Consider the following 21,194-nt stretch of genomic DNA (forward strand, 5'->3'; position numbering starts at 1 on the left):
AGAAGTATTTGTTGATCAGGTGAGAGTAAATGGTGCGCAGTGTCTAGTGTTCACAAATTGAGGACCTGTCGTCAATGTGGTAAGAACGATGGTGATGAATGGGAAAAAAGTAGTTGCGATTTTACGCAGTGAGAGCTGCAAATCCTTCTGCGGAGTCGACATGTGAGTGATCGATGCCCGATACCTGTTCATTCCACGAATGATTACTCTTGTTTTGGTTAAGGAATGTCACTCCTTTCTTATCTGCTGGTCGACTGGTACCTGTATAAAACGAGCCCAAGGCAACGCCCGTCCGTGCCTTTTCCCCTTGTGTTTTTTTGCTTCTTTTCAATTCGTACGTGACTTCATCGTAACCGAAGAATTAGATACAAGAATACAACGTTTTAAATTTGTAATACTTGCAAGATAGGACACGAATTACACCACGTCCTGCTACGAACTAATGTCATGTTTGGTTCAGAGGCATGCGTATTCCATGGAACCAACGCGTGCGGTCCCGCAAGGAGCAATGCTTTAAATTGAGTCCATGATTGATGGTTGACATGTCTCCTCCATTAGTGGGTGCCTCACAATGGGCCACCTCATTATAATTTATAAATCTCTTCACGCCCAGCTGAGTTAGCACGTCCCGATTTCTCTTCTTTCTTCTTAGTTTTCAAGTTATGGAGCCTCGAAGCATTAGCTTTGCAGAGTTTCAATCATGCCATTTCCTCGTTGGTATCGTGCTTGCGTTGTGCTTTACCCTAGTCTCCTCCACCACAAACGAAACCGACAAACTCTCCCTGCTCGCATTTAAGGATGGAATAATCAGGGATCCTTTCAGCGTGCTCAGCTCATGGAATGATAGCGTGGGGTTCTGCCAGTGGTATGGTGTCACATGTGGTCACAAGCATCAAAGGGTCACGATATTGGACTTGCGTTCGCAGAAACTCTCTGGGTCGATCTCTCCTCATATTGGGAACCTTAGCTTCTTGAGAGAATTGTGGCTTGCAAACAACAGTTTCGATCATGAAATCCCTCCGCAAATCAGCCGGTTGAGCCGCCTACGAATCCTGCGGCTGGACTACAAGTCATTGGTCGGTGAGATCCCCGAAAACATAACAGCTTGCTCTGACCTTGTCATCCTTGTGCTTCAATTCAACCAACTAACCGGGAAAGTTCCTACCCAAGTCAGTTTATTATCCAATCTACGGATTCTTTCTTTGTATGCAAATAATCTTACTGGGAGCATGCCTTCTGCCATTGGGAACTTATCTTCTCTAGAGAGGCTTTATCTTACGCGAAATAACTTGGGTGGGAGCATTCCTCCGGCCCTAGGCCACCTGTCGAAATTGCAATACTTCTTTGTGGAAGGAAACAAACTGTCCGGTCAAATTCCATTTGGAGTTTTGAATCTCTCTTCCTTGACTAACTTCGATATAGGAGAAAACCAAATTCGAGGGAGTCTTCCCGCAGACATAGGCTTTGCACTTCCAAATCTTCAGTTTTTTAGCATTACCTCGAACCTATTTGAGGGACGAGTTCCTCCGTCAATATCAAATTGCACAAAACTAGAAGTACTTCAACTTGCAACAAACAGACTTTCAGGTAAAATGCCCACTTTGGAAAATCTGCACGAGCTTCGATATTTCATCATTTTCGAAAATCAGCTCGGGCAAGGAAAACCTGAAGACATGGATTTCGTTTGCTCACTGACAAACACCACTAAGTTAGAGGTATTGTCTATCGCTTACAACAGCTTCAGCGGAGTGCTGCCGGAATGCGTAGGTAATTTATCCACCACCCTTAGAGGGTTTGATGTGAGTTTTAATCCAATGTTTGGAGAAATTCCTAGACAGATTGATAATCTTCTGAACCTCGAAGTATTGCATATGCGCCAAAACAATTTATCAGGTGTTCTCCCCCCAAATATGGGGAATCTACGAAATTTGTCAATTCTGAGGTTGTTCGATAACTACCTGGAAGGGACAATCCCATCTTCTCTGGGAAATCTAACCCAGTTGACTATACTAAATTTGAGTGGGAACAAATTTCAAGGTCAAATCCCTTCAGAACTGTCTAACTGCCACTTTTTGAACCGGCTCGATCTTTCTAGTAACAATTTTAGTAGTACCATATCCCCAAAAATTATGGGTATTTCATCATTGGCCATACTTTTGGACTTGTCTCGTAACCGCCTTACTGGAGTTCTACCTGTGGAAGTAGGCAATTTGACATTTTTGACCGCATTGGACATCTCAAAAAACATGTTAGGAGGTGAAATTCCAAATAGTTTAGGCGATTGTGTTGCATTGGTGTGATTGAGGATGGGGGGAAATTCCTTTCATGGGTCGATTCCTCAATCGATGAGATTGTTAAGCGGAATTGAAGAACTGGATCTTTCACACAACAATCTTTCCGGGGAAATTCCACAGTTTTTGGAGGTATTTCGTTCTTTGAAAGAACTGAATTTGTCTTACAATAATTTTCAAGGTATGTTGCCACGTGGAGGAGTCTTTGAGAATGCTACTGCTACTTCTATTGTCGGGAACACTAAGCTTTGTGGTGGATTGCCCCAATTTCAACTTCCTAAATGCATCTCCAGTAGCTCCAAGAGTCAAGAAGTTGTGTATTGTAATTGTCTGCTGTTGTTGTTTGTGGCCTTCTTGGAAGTGCTCTGGTTCTTGCTATTCTATATCTCTGCTGGCGGAAGAGGCGAGTGCAAGAATCAGTTTCAAGTTCCATTGTTGTTTTATCTCTAAACGTATCTTATGGAACACTCCGAAAAGCAACTAATGGTTTTTCTTCAGCCAATCTAGTCGGTGTTGGAAGCTTTGGCTTTGTTTATAAAGGGGTACTTGAGGACAATGGGGTTGTGGTAGCAGTCAAGGTGCTTCATTTAGTGGGTCGCGGTGCTCTAAAGAGCTTCATAGTTGAGTGTGAAGTACTAAAGAACATCAGACATCGAAATCTTTTGAATATACTGACAGTTTGCTCAAGTGTTGATTATCAAGGAAATGATTTTAAGGCCATAGTATATGACTTCATGGACAATGGAAGCCTAGAGCAGTGGTTGCACCAAAAAGCCACGCCGTCTCATGAAAACGGGCCTCCGAAAAAAGTGAATTTCATTCGGAGGATAAATATCGCTATTGATGTTGCTTCTGACCTGGATTATCTTCATCACCAGTGCCATATTCCCATCATTCATTGTGATCTAAAGCCTAGCAATGTCCTCTTAGATGCTCGGATGGTCACACATGTGGGCGACTTTGGATTGGCGAAGTTCCGCCTTGGATCGTCCCTTGACACCGTAGCTAATCGGATGAGCTTTGTGGATCTAAGAGGGACAATTGGTTACGCTCCACCAGGTAATCTCCCCACTTTCTATTAAAATGATATGAGTTGCACATTCTTTCTATGATTGGTGCTCCCAATTTCATGTGCACTATGATCTAAATGCATGGCAGAATATGCAATGGGATGCGAGGTCTCGAGAGAAGGTGATGTGTACAATTACGGCATCCTCTTACTAGAGATGTTCACAGGATTGAGTCCAAGCGACGACAGATTCAAAGATAATTTCACTCTCCATAGTTTTGTCGCGGCAGCTTTGCTTGAACAAGCATTGGAAATTACGGATCACGTTATGCTTCTAGAAAGGGAGAGTCGTTTCAACCCCAACAGTCCTCAGCATTGGCTTTTCGAAAGCGATAGCATATTCCAAGAGTGTTTGGTTATGATATATAATATTGGAGTAGCTTGTTCCTATGAAATGCTTGGAAGACGGATGAGCAGCAATAGTGTCTCAAGTCAACTGCAAAAGATTAGGCGGAAACTCTTTGCAATAGGCTTACATGAACAAGATGAACTACTTGTGGGTGATATGATAACTTCTTAACCTCTCTCTCCTTTTAAATATTTAGGTTTGCTTATGCTAGTGCAAACATATATGAAAAATGTGTAGCAAAATAGAGAATCAATCATGTTTCTACATTAGACACTAAAGTCAATTGTCATTCCTCATATTTAGAGACCTTTTTGTAATATCTGTTAAAATTTATCTAGAGTTTGAGAACAGAGACAAAATCCGACCCGATTCGAAGTGCGAGAAAGTCTGACTGTATACAAAAAGGTTCGGATTGGGTTTTGTGACCCCCTCTTCAAATCCGAATCCTTTTGCATGTTGGTGTCGAAAGTGGTGTTGGAATTTTGAGCATGAAAAGAGCCCTTAAATTATGATATTTGGGTTTTGCATGATGGTGAATGTTGCATTGTGTGTCCTTATGCCTTTTGTTTTAGAGTGAGTCGTCATGCCTAATGTGCAGAGCAATTCCAGAATGTTCAAACCAATTAATTTTTTTGGGTGAGATTTTGTCTATTTCTATGTGATATCGAGTGATTATTTCACGAGCAATTATGTGAGGCTAAACACTGGGATTATTGGGTTTAACTGGGATTTGGAGACACTAACATTGTTTGAATGACTCGGTTGTGATTGTACATTCCTTTGTATCGCTTGATATATGGTGGAACCTTGTATTGTTCTCCCCATTGAGCAAGTTAGATCGACTAAACCATGTAAATCAAGTGCCCGATCTATTTTTGCGTTCTATTTAATATCGTGCTAGATCGCTTGTTTTTCACAACAATTGGTATTAAACCTGGTCTTGGTTGACTTGAAGCGAATCGATAGCGATATAATAAGAAAAAGTGAAAATCAACGAATTTTGTTGGAAAGATTTATATTTCTAGGCTATATATTACTAGAGAAACATGCACTTACCCTTTTTGGGGGAAAAGACAGAGTCAATAAAGCAAGCTAATTATGAATTGCTAGATACACAAGAGTTAGGTGTTCTTTGGCAGACTTTATCTCGTAATGTTACATATAACATTGTGGAAGAGAAGACCATTGTGAGATTGACGAATGCCATTTCGAACATATATACGGGAAGTCCTTTGCGATCAATAAGGTCCGCTTGATGTGGCGTTTGTTTTACTTAAAGATAGGCGAATATGCATCAATTGTAGAGCACATCATTGAAATCCATGTGTTCATTAATTTGTTGAGTTCAATGGTGATTAACTTTGATGATGATAACCACCCACCTGGGTGGCGCCGCGGGTTCGCGCACTCTTCCTCTCGCAAAAGGTCGAGTGTTCGAATCCCAGGGGCGTCGCAGGATGACTTACCCGGTGGCACGTGTGTGGTGGCTAGCACGTGTTGCCCCTCTGGGTTTACCCCCGGTTGCCGACCGTGCGGGGGTTCCCTGGGTCATCAAAAAAAAAAAAAAAACTTTGATGATGATAGACAAAAGTGGGTAAAGCTCGCGTTAGGTTAAGCCACGTGACACACTCACATGAGAGCTTTTAGCTAGTAATTTATCAGATGATGGTCACTTTAACAATCTCAAATTCTTATGCATATTTTGATTAGAAACTTATCGACGATTACCGACTTAGTCATCGGACGGAAAATGCGTTTCATAAACCCCGACGCCTTAGCCCATATTTTGTGTTTGCACCTCAATTGTTGAAGCTGGGCATTGGTTATCGAGGCGGTTCCCACGTTCAACCTTAGTAGGGTCACTTTCTCCATGCAATGCAAGGGCCCAATCTAATTCTTCTTCTCTGAAGAGATGCAGTGTGAAAAAGGACGACATAAATGTCACATGCCTATGTTCCATTCTTTCTCTGATATTTCCACTTTTTCGGTGCATTTAACGCCGGATTTCCGTCTTTTTCTGCGATTCATATAGGCGACATAAATGTACAAATTGTGTCGTCACACTTGAAAAAGGACCACATAAATGGCACATACATATGTTCCATTCTTTCTCTGATATGTCTACTTTTTCGGTGCGTTTACTGCCGGATTTCTGCCTTTTTCTGCTATTCATACAGGTGACATAAATGTGCAAATTGGGTCATCACGCTATGCGTGATGACTCGTCCTCAAAACTGGCCTAGTAATCAACATTTCGTTTTACATGTTTTTTTGTTGACTTGGTAACATATTTACAGGATCATAAGTTGTTCATGCCCAATGAATTGGTTTCTTTTTGGCTCGGACAGCAAATAGCTTTAGCGTCAAATGAGGAACTGTTGATATCAACATTAGTTAGCGGTGCTTTAGCATTCAGTGATGCCAAACATCGAGAACAATGAAAGAAATCGAGATAGTTTTGCAAAAGTTTTCCTTCAATTACAGGAGCAAAGCCCTTTCGCGACAGCTCTCTCTCTTTGCATCGCCCCTAGTGCACTCACAATAAGTCAGGCATGCAGCGGAATAAATGGGAAGCTTTCAAAAATAGGAAAGTCGAGGGAGGATTGGGCTTTAAAGACCTTGTTTCCTTTAACAAATCTATGCAAGGAAAGCAAGGTTGGCGACTTGCACAAAATCCATCAGCTTTATGGAGCAGGCTCTTGAAAGGGATCTATTTCTCGGATTGTGATTTATTGAAGGCATAAAAAGGCTCTAGACCTTCTTGGGGTTGGCAAAGCATAACAGTGGGGAGAGATGCAATTAAATCAGAATGTAGATGGGCTGTTGGGGATGGTGAGAGCATTAAGATCCATAGGAGCTTTAGGGTAAACAGAGAGGACCCCTGTGTAGTAGCGGAATTGATAGACAGAGAAACCAATTGGTGAAATGAACAAGAATTGCAGGAGTTATATGATGAAACATAGTTCAAGAGATAATGTCCACCTCTATCAAGTCCATGTTTAGGAGGTGATGGGTTGATATGGACTGACAATAAACAGGGTACATACTCAGTCAAGAGGGTTTACAACCGAATCCTCTCTTGACCGCCACAGCCAAACACAAAAACTGGTAGAGGAAGCATGGACACTCTCCCGGAGCCTTCGTATCGATGTCGGACCTATGTTAGATACCAACACGGATCCAACACGCGACCGCACGTGGTCAATACGTGTCAAAAATCAAAAACATGGTGAGCGCTCCAGACAAGTCAGCGACATGCGGATTCAGCATCTTGACACGGACATTGTCAATTTTAAATATTTTTCAATAAATTAGGAGCCAAAATATAAATTTATTAAAAAAATATATATATATAAGTCATATACCCAACCATCCTAAAATTAATACACCTAACCAGCCAAAAAAAAAAAAAATCTAATCGTGAATCCATAAGAAAAAAGAAGAAGTTATTTTACTGAGCTTAATGTTTTTAGTGTAAATTCATTCTAGGCTCTCTTTTATTATTTATTAATTCATGAACTTGAATAAAATAAACTTGATTGAAATAATCATAAAAATGATAATTTACCATGTTTTCCACCATCGTTGGCCTAAATGGCGCTAGTTGTTTACTACGCTTCGCTGTTAAACGGCAATTGCAATGAATGACTCCCGCATGTGAAACGTCAGCAAGATAAAGGAAAAGCCTTACCTGGGCAGTGGTCGCTACCGGCGCAAGGAATCTGGAAATTCAACCTGGATTTGCTCTTGGCTCGACGGCACTCCTGAGGGTTTGGTCGCGGGATTATGTCGAGACTCACGGGGGACGATCATCACAGGTTTCGTTCTCTGTCGACTCTGCGGGAGGAAAGAACTCTAAGTCCCAGAACTGATCTGCGCATACACTCGCGGACTGATAGTTTATCAGTAGATGCTGGCTTATCAAACGTAAATCAGAACCCATGGCCCTTCGGCAGCTCTTTGTGGGAGTGGAAGAACCTTCTAGCTCAACAAAATGAAGGGTCCTTAGCCCACTGTCTACGTGAAGCTAATTAAGCTGCAAGATTGGGTAGCGAAAGTCCGCCGAAACGAGACTCTTGCCTCTAATTGGCTTTCCAAGTCCCCCAAACGGAAGGGGGGAGGAGGAAGGGATGGGGGTAGCTGCCGGTCCGGCAATTTAGCTGCCGGCGGTCATACTCCATGAGATAGATAGACTGTATATTGCCACATATGAATTTTTGTGTAATACGTCCTTGATTTCATTTTGTGTTTATCTCCATTATTATTAAGTTCTATATTATTCCTAGTCACACATGGTTCACCGAGGTCTCTGGAACTTAATACTGTTGCCCAATTTGTCATCAGGTCATCACGAGGGGAATGAACATCTTTTCTTTTCATTTTATAGAAAAAGGGTTAAAGCAGAATGCAAAAAATTAATATCGTGAATCTATTATCTCTATTTTATCAACTAATAAGACATGAAATTTCTAGGAGGTAATGGAAAGAATCAAGTACCCAAGTGCTTATCGATTCTAAGATTTGCGAGTCAGTAAGCAAAGGGACTTCCTTCCCAAAACTTATGTTGCACTCTAAACTCAGTGAGAGTGCATCGGTCTTATGATATCTTTAAGCAAATCATTGCTAGCATGCAACAATCTTATGATATCTTTAATAAAATTAGGGCTAACATCCTCAAGCATAAGCTCTGGACTAACAAGAGCTTTAGAGTCGTTTTCAATCATGATCTTATGAAAATAAAGTTGTTTTGGAAAGTTGAGTCCCAACCACAATGCAAAAAGTTTCGCTCGTGTGTACGAATATATTCCTATGAATGCAGCAAAACCACCAAGCCAATCACCCTTATAGTTTATTAATAACCTCCTACACTAGCAAGTCCCTAGTTGCCTTTAAAGCCCCATCAGTATTCAATTTAATCTACCCGAAAGGTAAAGTGTCCCATCTAATCAAAATAGGAAAAGTGCATTATCCTCTGAACGTCGAGTTATTCACATACGAAGCTTTAGTAATTTCCTTTGCGTGAGATCCAATTACTTTTGCTGGATTCAAAAGGAAAACAAAGTTGTCCTGGAAAAGTGGCTTGTTTTTCCATTACCAAAAAAGCCATACACCTACTTAAAAAATTATGTTCACATCATGATGAAAATTGGATCACCCTTTTATTTATGAGATTTGAATTCAACCATTGCGACAAATTTGTTGAGGAGAATTCTCCCGAATACTGTTGTGGGATAAACTCAAGCCATATCGTATGGATAATTGGACAATCCCTTAGAATATGTAAAGTTATTTCCACATGAGACTAACATTTCAAGCAATATGGATTTCTCCCCAAGTTGCAAGACATCTTCAATCCATTAGTCAATAGTCGTTTATGAGCAACTGGCCAGAAGAAAGTTCTAATATGTTGAGGTCCCTTCCACTTCCAATTAGTGGACCATACACTATCATGTTCTTGATTGTATGCCCCATTGATTACCTCGCATGCTGACTTAATAGAGAAAGACCGGCTTCCAACAAACATTTGATATCTCCGTGAAGTATTCTCTAATGCATTTAACAATTTTAATTGGTACTAAATCATTGAGAAGGAGGCACCAGAAGTCTTTGAACAGATACGAAATGTTTAATCACATCCTTCAATAAATCCTTCTTTGTGCAATTGGGCCTCTAAACTATTTGTTTTGTTCTGTCCGAATGGGCCCCTCAAGATGGGGAAGGAGAATTGAACTCGTTCGGTTTTTCATCCTTCCCTGTGCAGATTGTACATGATTTGATCCTTTTTTGGTTGGGAGGATTTTTCTCTCCTTTTACTTTATGATAGCTCTGAGTTTCTTAGTGTGGTTTATATGTCGGAATGGTCCTATGACCCTTTCACTTGCTGCGCATGAACTGCGTTACCGATCCCCTGCTTAATAACCGTCACTATTAGTATAGTGTGGCAAACACAAAACGCATAACTAAAGAATCAAATTACATCCATGGGAAACAATCAACATATGTCCATAAAAGAAAACCTACACTACAGTTCGTACCGTTTATTTTTTTCTATGGTCGAAATCATCATTTATCTTAAACAATTGCACTTGTGATGCTGTGAAAGTGATGGCAATACGATTTTTCGTTGTTGTTTCCGGTTGTCTTGCTTTTCTAAGCAATGGCCAACAAAATCCCCGTGCAGAGCACGGGCGACAAGACTAGTTAAGATTGTCAATTTCGAAATTGGTAATTTAGCGAAATGTCGTTATGGACGCGCATTTATGCAGAGAAGGCTTGACTTAGTCCGTATCCGGCACTGCAAGAATTGGGCGTCGTTTTGACTTGGAGAGATTATTAGAGGTTGGATTCTGTCTTCTTGATTGGGCCCATTGAAAGAATGGATGTGCCTTTTCTTGTACGGCAGTACACAGTCTTGCCATCTCAGGAGTTTAGTTGTGTAACTTCAAATAAGGTTTTGGCTTAATGTTATGTGTTCTGTATGTGAACAAAATTAGTGGGTATTTTTACGCAGAAGCAAATCAGATTATTATAAGGGCTTTGCAAGGGCAACCATGAGAATAATAGCATATTTTGAGCCACACATTCTTTAAGAAGTGGATCTCACAATAATTTCTGATTATTTATTATTTATATTTCTTGTAGCCTTAAACATGATGTTAATCTCACAGTAAACTGAAGAAAGTCATATAATCATTCCTCTTAGTATAAAATGTAGTTCATACTTATTTACGTAGGATCTAATATAGTGATGACCACTTAAATAAAAATCCAAAATGTAAGTTTAGTCCGTGGATTTTCTCACATGTCGGTATTTTGTTTAACAGATGAAAATTCTTATAGAGAAATGTAGATGTACAATAAAAGTTAAGGGCATGGATACAAATAAAATGTTGAATAAATTAAGGAATAAAGTGGATAACCGTTATAATCATCTAATGTCATATTTATTTTGCTTTCAAGTATAAATTCTTGTTAGGTTAGAGGGCACATGCTGGTATTGTTTTACTATGTTGAAAGAACGGCTTAGTATAAATCTTTCTTGCCATAGTGACACTTTGAGTTCATCACTAAGTGTAATCACTTACCTAATTTTTATACGAAGGGTACTAATCACGTAGAGAAATTATTAATTATAAATAGGTCGAAAGTCAATTTCCCTCCTTAGAAAGTTACTATTCATATTGAAATAACCGTGAGATGATTATGACTGATTAAGCTGTTGTCAGTCAAGTGATAGTCGTCAATGACGATGACCTGCTAATAAATCACGCCTGGTCATCAATCAGCCTTTCCAGTTAAGCACGGCATTGGTTGACTTCAAGTCAACAATTGGGAAGCCATCTAGATGGGTTGTCCATCATCCATTGGAAACTTCAAAATACTTGAAAAGTCCACAATTGTCGACATCAATGCCCAAATCAAAGAAAACGAGCCAACTGGAGATGAAACGGCCTTCTTCATAGTTTAATTTGTCGGCAGAAGAAAATTCGAAACGCAATGGGAGGTGCAAATAATAGTTCTGGATTGAGAATTGACTATGTAATAGTTTTGAGATAACTGTGAGTATAATAATTTGTTTTAAGCTAGAAAAACATGAATAATAATCAATCTAAAATTAGTACGAGGTCCATTCATTCAAGAATTTATGACTTACAACATACTATTATGCTAGCAAAGCCCCTTTTAGATTGTATTTCTCTTCATTCCAATGGATAAATTGTTTTGCAGCAGCTTCTTTCCACCTTCAGCTTCTTGTGTTGGTTAAGGACTCCTTCTCAGCACGTCATTCCTTTTCATATCCACTTGTCCACCTGGGACTTGAATAAAACGAGCCCAAGGCGTCGCCCGTCCATGCCCCTTCCCTTTGTTTTTTTGTCCGTTTTTAATTCGTACGTGACTTCATCGTAACCAGTTATTCGAAGAACTAGATACAACAACACTACGTTTTGAACTTGTAATGCATACGAGATAGGACACGAAATACGCCAACGTCCTGCTACGAACCAACGTCATGTTTGGCTCAGAGGCATGCACATTTCATGGAATCAACGAGTGAGGTTCCCTCAAGAGCATTAGTAGCCACATCCACAGGGATGTGGCCACTGATGCTTTAAACAAGGATGTGGCTACTAATGCTTTTTGAATAAGTCCGTCATTGATGGTTGACAAGTCTCCTTCACTAGCAGCCACCTCAAATAGGGTCACCTCCTTATAATTTATAAATCTCCTCACTGTCAGTTGAGTTAGCACGTACCAATATCTCTTCTTTCTTTTCAGTTTTCAAGTTATGGAACGTCGAAACATTAGCTTTGCAGAGTTTCAATCGTGTCATTTCCTTGTTGGGATCGTGCTTGCTTTGTGCTTTACCCAAATCTCCACTACCACAAACGAAACCGACAAACTCTCTCTTCTCGCATTTAAGGCTGGATTAATCGAGGATCCTCTCGGTATGCTCAGCTCGTGGAATGATAGCGTGGGGTTGTGCCAGTGGCGTGGTATCACGTGCGGTCGCAGGCACCAAAGGGTCACGGCACTGGACTTACACTCACAGAAACTCTCTGGGTCGATCTCTCCTCATATTGGGAACCTCAGCTTCTTGAGAGAATTGTGGCTTGGAAACAACAACTTCGATCATGAAATCCCTCCGCAAATCAACCGGTTGCACCACCTACGAATCTTATGGCTAAAGGACAATTCATTGGTCGGTGAGATTCCTGAAAACATATCAGCTTGCTCTGACCTTGTCAGCCTCGTTCTTGGCTACAACCAACTAACCGGCAAAATTCCTGCACAAGTCGGTTCATTATTGAATCTACGAAGATTTTCTTTGTCTATAAATAATCTTACTGGGAGTGTGCCTTCTTCCATTGGGAACTTGTCTTCACTAGAGTTGCTTGCTCTTGCACGAAATAACTTGGATGGGAGCATTCCTCCAGTCCTAGGCCACCTGCTGAAATTGCGAAAATTTTCTGTGGGAGAAAACAAACTGTCCGATCGAATTCCAACTGGACTTCTCAATCTCTCTTCTTTAACTATCTTCGATGTAGGAACCAACCAAATTCGAGGGAGTCTTCCTGCAGACATAGGCTTTACTCTTCCAAATCTTCAGTTTTTTAGCATTGCCGGGAACCTATTTGAGGGACAGGTTCCTCCTTCAATATCAAATTGCACTAAGCTAGAGGCACTTCAACTTTCAACGAACAAGCTTTCAGGTAAAATGCCTTCTTTGGAAAATCTGCACGAGCTTCAACTGTTCACCAATTTTGAAAATCAGCTCGGGTATGGAAAGCCCCAAGACCTAAATTTCCTTTGCTCTCTGACAAACGCCACGAAGTTAGAGGAATTGCTTATTTCTTTCAACTATTTCGGTGGAGAGCTGCCTAAATGCATATGTAACTTATCCATCACCCTCACAATATTTAGTACCACGGAGAATCTAGTATTTGGAGAAATTCCCAGACAAATTGAAAATCTTGTGAACCTCGAAGTACCGAGTATTGGGAGAAACGAGTTTTCTGGTGTTGTTCCCTCAAATTTGGGGAACCTACGAAATTTGACAGTTCTGCAGTTAAATGACAACCACCTGGGAGGAACACTTCCACCTTCTCTAGGAGATCTAACAAAGTTGAATGAACTATCTTTGGCCGGGAACAACTTTCAAGATCAAATCCCTTCAGAATTGTCCAACCGCCAATTTTTGAACCTTCTCAATCTTTCTAGTAATAATCTCGGTGGTACCATACCCCCAAATATTATGGGTATTTCATCACCGGCCATCCTTTTGGACTTGTCTCGTAACCGCCTTACTGGAGTTCTACCCATGGAAGTAGGCAACTTGAGATTTTTGACCACATTGGACATCTCTGAAAATATTTTAGGGGGTGAAATTCCAAATAGTTTAGGTGATTGTGTCGCATTGCTATCATTGAGGATTGGGGGAAATTCCTTCCACGGGTCCATTCCTCAATCGATGAGGGCGTTAAGAGGCATTGAAGAACTAGATCTTTCACACAACAATTTTTCTGGGGAGATTCCACAGTTCTTGGAGGCATTTCATTCTTTGAAGGTGCTGAATTTGTCTTACAATAATTTTGAAGGCACGCTGCCACGTGGAGGAGTCTTTGACAATGCTACCGGTGTTTCAATTATTGGAAATGCTAAGCTTTGTGGTGGATTGCCCAAATTTCAGCTTCCTAAATGCGTCTCTAGTAGCTCCAAGAGTCGAGAAGTCCATGTATTGAAATTGTCTGCTGTTGTTATTTGTGGCCTTCTCGGAAGTGCTCTAGTTCTTGCTATTCTATATCTCTGTTGGGGGAAGAGGCGAGTACAAGAACCAGTTTCAAGTTCTGTTGCTGTTTTATGTTCGAACGTATCTTATGGAGCACTCCTAAAAGCAACCGATGGTTTTTCTTCAACCAATCTAGTCGGTGTTGGAAGCTTTGGTTCTGTTTACAAGGGGGTACTTGAGGACAGTGGGACTACCGTTGCGGTGAAGGTGCTTCATTTAGTGGGCCGCGGTGCTCTGAAGAGCTTCATAGTTGAGTGTGAGGTACTAAAGAACATCGGACACCGAAATCTTTTGAAGATACCGACAGTTTGCTCGGGTATTGATTATCAAGGAAATGATTTTAAGGCCATAGTATATGACTTCATGGACAACGGAAGCCTGGAACAGTGGTTACACCAAAAAGCAACGCCCTCTCTTGGAAACGAGCCTCCGAAAAAAGTGAATTTCATTCGGAGGATAAATATTGCTATTGATGTTGCTTCTGCACTTGATTATCTTCATAACCAGTGCCACATTCCCATCATTCATTGTGATTTAAAGCCAAGCAATGTCCTCTTGAATGCTCAGATGGTTGCCCATGTTGGTGACTTTGGATTGGCAAAGTTTATCCTTGGATGGTCCCTTGATACCGTAGCTAATCAAATGAGCTCTGTGGGTCTAAGAGGGACAATTGGTTACGCGCCACCAGGTAATCTCTCCACTTTCTATTCTAATGATATTGAGCTCCACATTCTTTTTTTATGATTGGCGCTCCCAATTTCATATGCACTATGATCTAAATGCATTGCAGAATATGCAATGGGATGCGAGGTCTCGAGAGAAGGTGACGTCTACGATTACGGCATCCTCTTACTAGAGATGTTCACCGGATTGAGTCCCACCGAAGACAAATTCAGAGACAATTTCACTCTGCATAGTTTTGTCGCGGCAGCTTTGCCTGGACAAGCATTGGAAATTACGGATCACATCCTGCTTCTAGAAAGGGAGAGTCGTTTCAACCCCAACAATCGTCATCATTGGCTTTCCGAAAGCGATACCATATTTCAAGAGTGTTTGGTTATGGTATATGACATTGGAGTAACTTGTTCCAATGAAGTGCCTGGAAGACGGATGAGCATCAATGGTGTTGCAACTCAGCTGCAAAAGATTAGACAAAAACTGTTTGCATTGGGTTTACATCAAAATGTTTAGCTTTGCTTATGCTGTTGCAAACAAACATGTAAAGTGTGTAGCGGGGTGGAGAATAAATCACGTATGTTCATTATATATCAAGCTAGCATATGCCCCGCAGTTCAGAGCCATTTTTGTAATATATGTTAAAATGTGTTTAGAGTTTGAGAACACCATCGAAAACCCATTTGAATCGATGTGCGGAGGAGTATGGCTGTATAAGGAAAGTCCGAATTGGATTTTGTGACCGCCTTCTTCAAATCCGAATCCTTTTGCAGGTTGGACTCGAAAGTAGTGCTTGAATTTGGAGCGTTAGAAGAGGGCTCAAATTATGATATTTGAATTTTGCATGATTCATATACGAATTATTCCACTTTTGTTAGGAGGGGCATGTTGTAGAGTGGGTTTTTATGCCTTATGCTTTGGAGGGAGTCGTTAGAGGCGGCTTCCTCAGAAATTACGCCTTGAAGCAATCCGAGAATGTTCAAATCGATTAAATTTTTTCGGTAATATTTTGTCTATTTCTTTGTGATATTGAGTGATTGTTTCACGAGCAATTGTGTGAGGCTAAACACTGAGATTACTGGGTGTACCTAGGGTTGGAAAATACTAACAGTGTTTGAAAGACTCGATTGTGGTGATATTTTGCATTGTTTCACTTGATATATAATGGAACCTTGTGTTGTTCTTCACATTGAGTAGGTCACATCCACTAAACTATGTAAATCTAATGTCCATTTGTATTCATGTTCTGTTTAATATCGTGCTTGATAGATTGTTTTTTTGCCACAGTTAGGATTAAACCGAAGTCCGGTTGACTTAGAGCGAATCGATGGTAATAATTAAAGGAAAAGTGAAAATCAATAAATTTTGTGGAAAGAATTTCGATTTCTAACTATGTAAAATGAGAATTATACATATTTTAAAATGACTTTTTTTTTTAATTCTCGAAGAAGCGCATGTTTTACCTGAATCTTCTTCGATATGTAAGAGTGTTTGAATCGTTGATATACATATTGATACATTGGAATTTATTTCTGTAAAAAAAATCTAATTTGAATAGGGAATTTTTCTAATTATATAACCCATTCGGCAATATTTTTTTGTTTGGATAAGACATAAACCTGAAACACCACAATCTCTAGACAAAAAATTCGATAAACTTTTACTCGTCATGTACAAGAATTGCTGCGTCATAAATTTGACTATGAAAACATCGTGATTGGTTCAGATTTACGATATTTCCCCTCACTATCGCAGGTGCATTTGCCATTGACTCGGGGGTATGGTACGTTCCCGACGTGCGACCTTATTTTGTGTAGGAAATTTCATCTGACGCAGGGAGATTATAAGTTGGTTGCACCTTCCCTACCCAGGAACAACAATCAATGAAGAGCAATGGCAAGAATGGTACAAAGATGTTTTGGTAGGAACACTGCAAGAGTGAAGTGAGGCCTTCCATTGATCAGCTAACAGCTCCTAAATTGCAGTCCAAAAGAATCTAAAGAGGAGAATCACAGTCACACTTATAAACAGACTAGGAGAGACCAGCGAGGCAAACAACTCTCTTGACGGCCAGATTATTAATTCCACCGGAATTTGTAATGTAACGACGTCCCTCGTATGCCGTATGTGCTAAGACCAGGAACCCTGCTTTTAAGTCCTCTGCCCATAAGCATTTTCCTGAATGGGGATCCCCGGTCCATACATCAAACGGCAGCGTTCATAGAATGAACCAACAAGTCTAGAAACTACATCCTGAAAAACATGGAGGAGACCTTCCAAAGGGGAGGCCATTGTCAAATCCAAAATGCTGTCAGATGATTTTCAGTTCAACTGAGACTTTAATGGCGTGCATGTTGACAATTCTGAAAATAAATTTCTCCTCTAGAAAGGCTCATAGAGCAGCAATCCATTTGGTAACACAACTTCTAAAGCAAAAACGGATTTGATTATGCAATATTATATTTCTATTTCTGAAGCAAATTTGTACTTCTGAAGTTATTTTTAAGCCAATTTCATGAGTTAAAAAAAGTTACTTTTCTTTGAGGAGTAGAAATCTCTCGATATCAATATCTCCTTCATTTCGGCCTCTTTTCATTTTCTGCGCCTCTCTCTCCCAACCATGTCACCGCCACTGCCGCCACCTACCACCACTGCTAGTCGCCGATCATCGCCGCCGGAGTAAAAAAATTAATAATATTTTTTATTTTAAAAAGTAAATAATATTTTCAATAATAAAAATAATTTTTTTAAAGGTACATAGAGCAAATGGATCCGATGATCATATTAAACAATGGACGAAACAAATCAGTGGCAACACTGTCGACATTACAACGAGCTCAAGAGATCATTCTACAGCACCCTGGCAGCGAAAGACTTGAGAGGCCCCTCCCAAGGGGTCAGCAGTTCGCCAGCGACAAAATGAACGCGAATCGAAGGCTATCTAATATGTACCCTTCCGTTTAATAAAAAATATTAACAATTCTCCTATCCGACCAAGAGAAAGAAACGAAAATTGTAAGTGAAAAAACAAATGTAGGATTCATGATATGAAAAAGCCTTAACCAAAACAAAGGAGTTGCACAGCATATATAATTCGCCTAATCGGGTTGATAAACATTTACTATTTCTTTGACAAAGATCAATAAATTGTCGATCAACTCAATATATCTTCTGTCATGCTATTTCACTCGGTTTTAGTTTGCAAATCACATAAGCAAAAGAAACCGACAGAAGGTCTGGCGGAAAATTTACGAAGTGTTAAACTAGAGAAAGAAATACGAATAGACTCTTTGAAAGCAACGCATGTTATAAAGACTATTTAAATCGTGCACCATTCTTGGAAGCCGAACTAACATCGACGTCAAGGTAATGGATCAACAATCGACAGCTTCAATCTTGATTCGACAATATCTCCGCATAATCGGCAACTTTCTTTGAAATGAATTTGGTTTAATTTCTAACAATATCGCTTAAACCAAATTCTCTTCTATTTTGCCTTCCAAATATTTGAAGTCTCTTTAAATCTTTGCTTTCTGGTATTTTTCAATTTATTCCAATGCTTGCACCAAGGCAAAAGCCTCTTTTCCTCGGGCCAACATTTGTTTTGCAATCTCTTAAGCTCATATCGAAGCTTCTCTTGCTTTATTTCTTTTACGTCAAGCTCCTTGTCCTACTGCTTAGCGTCTTCTCCCCTCTTCTTCGACATATTCTCCATCTTTGCCTTCTCAATTTTCAGCTTCTTTATCATCTCCTGCATCTGTTGCAGTTTCTTCTCACGACTGCTCCTTGGTGTTGCTACTTGATTTTTCGAGTTTTCTCTTGGCTCACAATCTACAAGAAGGCAAACAAGGCGAAGCTTATCAATGGCTTCATAAAGCGCGGATAATCTCCTCGATCTTGAAACTACCGGTTCAACGATGCCATGAAGAAGTTGAATAGTGATCCTTCAACTCCATTTAGATGGAATCACCATGAACATTCTCTTAATCTTTTGGATTGTCTTCTCACATGCCTCATTCATCGAACTTGACGTCTCTGCTTAATTGATTTCTAGAGTATGGGCAGCAAGGTAACTTATTTGACAATAGACAACTTCAACCTTGAATCAACTTCTCCGCATAATTAATTTCCTTTTAAATGAATTTGGTTGAATTTTTCACCACCGTAAACCTCAAACTGCTACATCATGTGACAAATTTACCCTTCGAATGGTTTTCCTTGAATTTTATTGTCAAATTATTGAGTTAGATGACACATGACAAGTGCCGGGTGTATCAGTTTGAGGTTATTTACCCTATGCTTGTCACAAGTATACCAATTTGGATTATTCGTAGTATTAACACAATTTAAAAGAAATTAACAGTGGTAAATTTATCACATGTATACTAGTTTGAGATTTTTAATAGTCAAAAAATTAGTTTCGAATAAACTTGTCACAAGTGCACCAGTTTGGGAATTTTTCGTGATCAAAAAATTACTTTGGATAAATTTATCACAGTTGTATTGTTGACATCAAAAATTGGCTTGGGCCTTTAATTGATCATAAAGCCCACGGGAGTTATAAGGCCCAATAAGATGTGAATATTGGCAGACGAGATACAGCACCAGAGCCCGATTCAAGGGAAATGTCGATGGCACAATTATGCCGGTACGTGGCACCAATGGTTATATGGAACAGTTGGGTATGCATTTGAACCATCTTAGGGATAAAGAGAGCAATTACCAAGGTAGATTCGAAAGTTTTGGGGTAACGCGAACATGAAGAAACCGCTGACAACAGTTTTATTTTGTACTTGCCTATAAATAGTCGGCGACATCTCTTTGTAAAGGACCTCAATCGATCAATCAAACAAATCTATCTTTTGCTCTACGACTTATCTTATTAAGCATTTACCTTTCCTGCACTTTACTTATCGCACCGTTTATCGTTTTTTCCATTTACTTACTTCATGTCCGGAATCGCTGCAAGAGCTCGTTTAAAACAATAAATCCTAGAGCTCTATGCTTGTCAATGAAAGATCTTTTGTAGCCGATATTTTTAGCGAAACATCTTTTTGGCACGTCCGGTGGGACCATTTGTGATTCGATCTGAGGAAGGGCTATGGCAAAAAACCTGAAATCAAGCTAGCGTCACTGGCGAGAGTCATTCTCCTTAGTGATTGTCGAATAATAGCCAGGACAATGTCAATGTGACTCTCAGTGGAGCTCCATGTGATATACCAAGAGAACTTAGTGAAGAACAAAGGAAGGAGTTAGCACCGGATGTGGGTGCGGTGGCCACCATGAAAAGTGTGTTCGAGGAAAATCAAAATAAGTTTGTCGATCACGTGATGAACCATCTTACTTATGTCCTTAAGCCTCTGATTACCGACATGGTAACGAAATTTGTGTATAAACCTAGTTCGTCCAATCAATCACCATTTAGCCAAGGAGCAAGCTTGCTCACGGATGGAGTGCCGATAAATCCTATGGTCCCAAGCGGGGGTCGAGGATCTACACAGGCAGTTCCTCCTACGGATGTGAGAATACTTCAAAGGGATGATACCACTAACTGCCAGAACCAGAATGGAATTGAAGTTGGTAGTTTTAATAACCCGATTAATGTAAGCGGATTTCCACAAGTTGTGGATGGGATCGCTATGGGGTTAAATCGGATACCAAACACAGTTGAAAATCCTAGAATTAATGTGTTACCGAATACGGGTGACAACGTTAGACCAGTTGGTAATGCTAGATATCCACTGTTAGGAGTGGTCAACCCCCTAAACCCGATGAACGTCGATTTTGGTCTGTCTCGCAACTCTGGTCAGTTTGTTCCGCGTCCGTTGTTCCCGGTGGATAACCTGGTGTGACCTCCGTCTCCATCTTACCCCGCTCTTTTTAGGTAGGTTGATACATGAATTCCCTTCTGCAAAATCAGCTTTGACGGAGCCGCACAGCCATCCTTGCCGACCCTCCTAGTTGTGCGCTCCTCCCTCTTAGTCCATCGGTTCGGTAGCCGAGCTCGAATCGCAAGCCGGTTTGAGGTCGAATTAGGAAAGTAATCCCGCAAAATAAGGTAAAATTCTGAATTTTGGATATCTTATCTGGCTTCCTAATTTGGATTATTTGACATTATCTATAAGGTTTTCTGGCGTAAATTAATTGATTTGGATTCCAGTTATATCTTGTTGAATAAGTTGCATATCTCGTAAGATATTTTTGTGAATTGCTTATCTTTTAAAATGTAAACATTGTGGATAGGGAAAATTTGCCCTTTAAAATTCGCCAACTTCAAATCCCTTTGGCGAACCGAACTTTGTACCTTATTTTATCTTATATTGTTTTGTTTTTAATTCAAGCAATTTACTAATGAACCTTGAGTATAATACAAGCTCTCATTGTGTCTAAGTCCCGAGGAAAATGTACATTAGGATGACTATCCGACTCCATCCCCAAAGTACGATCTCATCTGCACATTGGAATTGTTCATCACATCCATCTCCCTTTGGATCGGATCGACAATTTCATGAAATTGGATTT

The 21,194-nt window shown here is 40.1% G+C and overlaps 2 protein-coding genes across 2 annotated transcripts; both read left to right on the plus strand.

Annotated features, from left to right (window-relative positions):
* The first annotated feature begins 662 nt into the window (after positions 1–662).
* On the plus strand, positions 663–2,300 carry LOC115747889 (LRR receptor-like serine/threonine-protein kinase EFR). The gene has a single exon (XM_030684219.1). The coding sequence runs from the start codon at positions 663–665 to the stop codon at positions 2,298–2,300; it is 1,638 nt and encodes a 545-aa protein (XP_030540079.1).
* Positions 2,301–12,158: 9,858 nt separating this feature from the next.
* On the plus strand, positions 12,159–20,524 carry LOC115747891 (probable LRR receptor-like serine/threonine-protein kinase At3g47570). Its single transcript, XM_030684221.2, has 3 exons — positions 12,159–14,685; positions 14,788–15,157; positions 19,846–20,524. The coding sequence occupies exons 1-3, from the start codon at positions 12,159–12,161 to the stop codon at positions 20,522–20,524; spliced, it is 3,576 nt and encodes a 1,191-aa protein (XP_030540081.2).
* Positions 20,525–21,194: the final 670 nt, after the last annotated feature.

The sequence above is a fragment of the Rhodamnia argentea genome, chromosome 2 (genome assembly GCF_020921035.1).
Source record: "Rhodamnia argentea isolate NSW1041297 chromosome 2, ASM2092103v1, whole genome shotgun sequence".
In the NCBI taxonomy this organism is placed as follows: domain Eukaryota; kingdom Viridiplantae; phylum Streptophyta; class Magnoliopsida; order Myrtales; family Myrtaceae; genus Rhodamnia; species Rhodamnia argentea.

Coding starts and splice junctions, on each gene's coding strand:
- LOC115747889 (XM_030684219.1), top strand. CDS start 663: ATGGAGCCTCGAAGCATTAGCTTTGCAGAGTTTCAATCATGCCATTTC.
- LOC115747891 (XM_030684221.2), top strand. CDS start 12,159: ATGCTCAGCTCGTGGAATGATAGCGTGGGGTTGTGCCAGTGGCGTGGT. Junction 14,686..14,787: donor AATTGGTTACGCGCCACCAG/GTAATCTCTCCA, acceptor AATGCATTGCAG/AATATGCAATGGGATGCGAG. Junction 15,158..19,845: donor CAAAAGATTAGACAAAAACT/GTTTGCATTGGG, acceptor GTCGAATAATAG/CCAGGACAATGTCAATGTGA.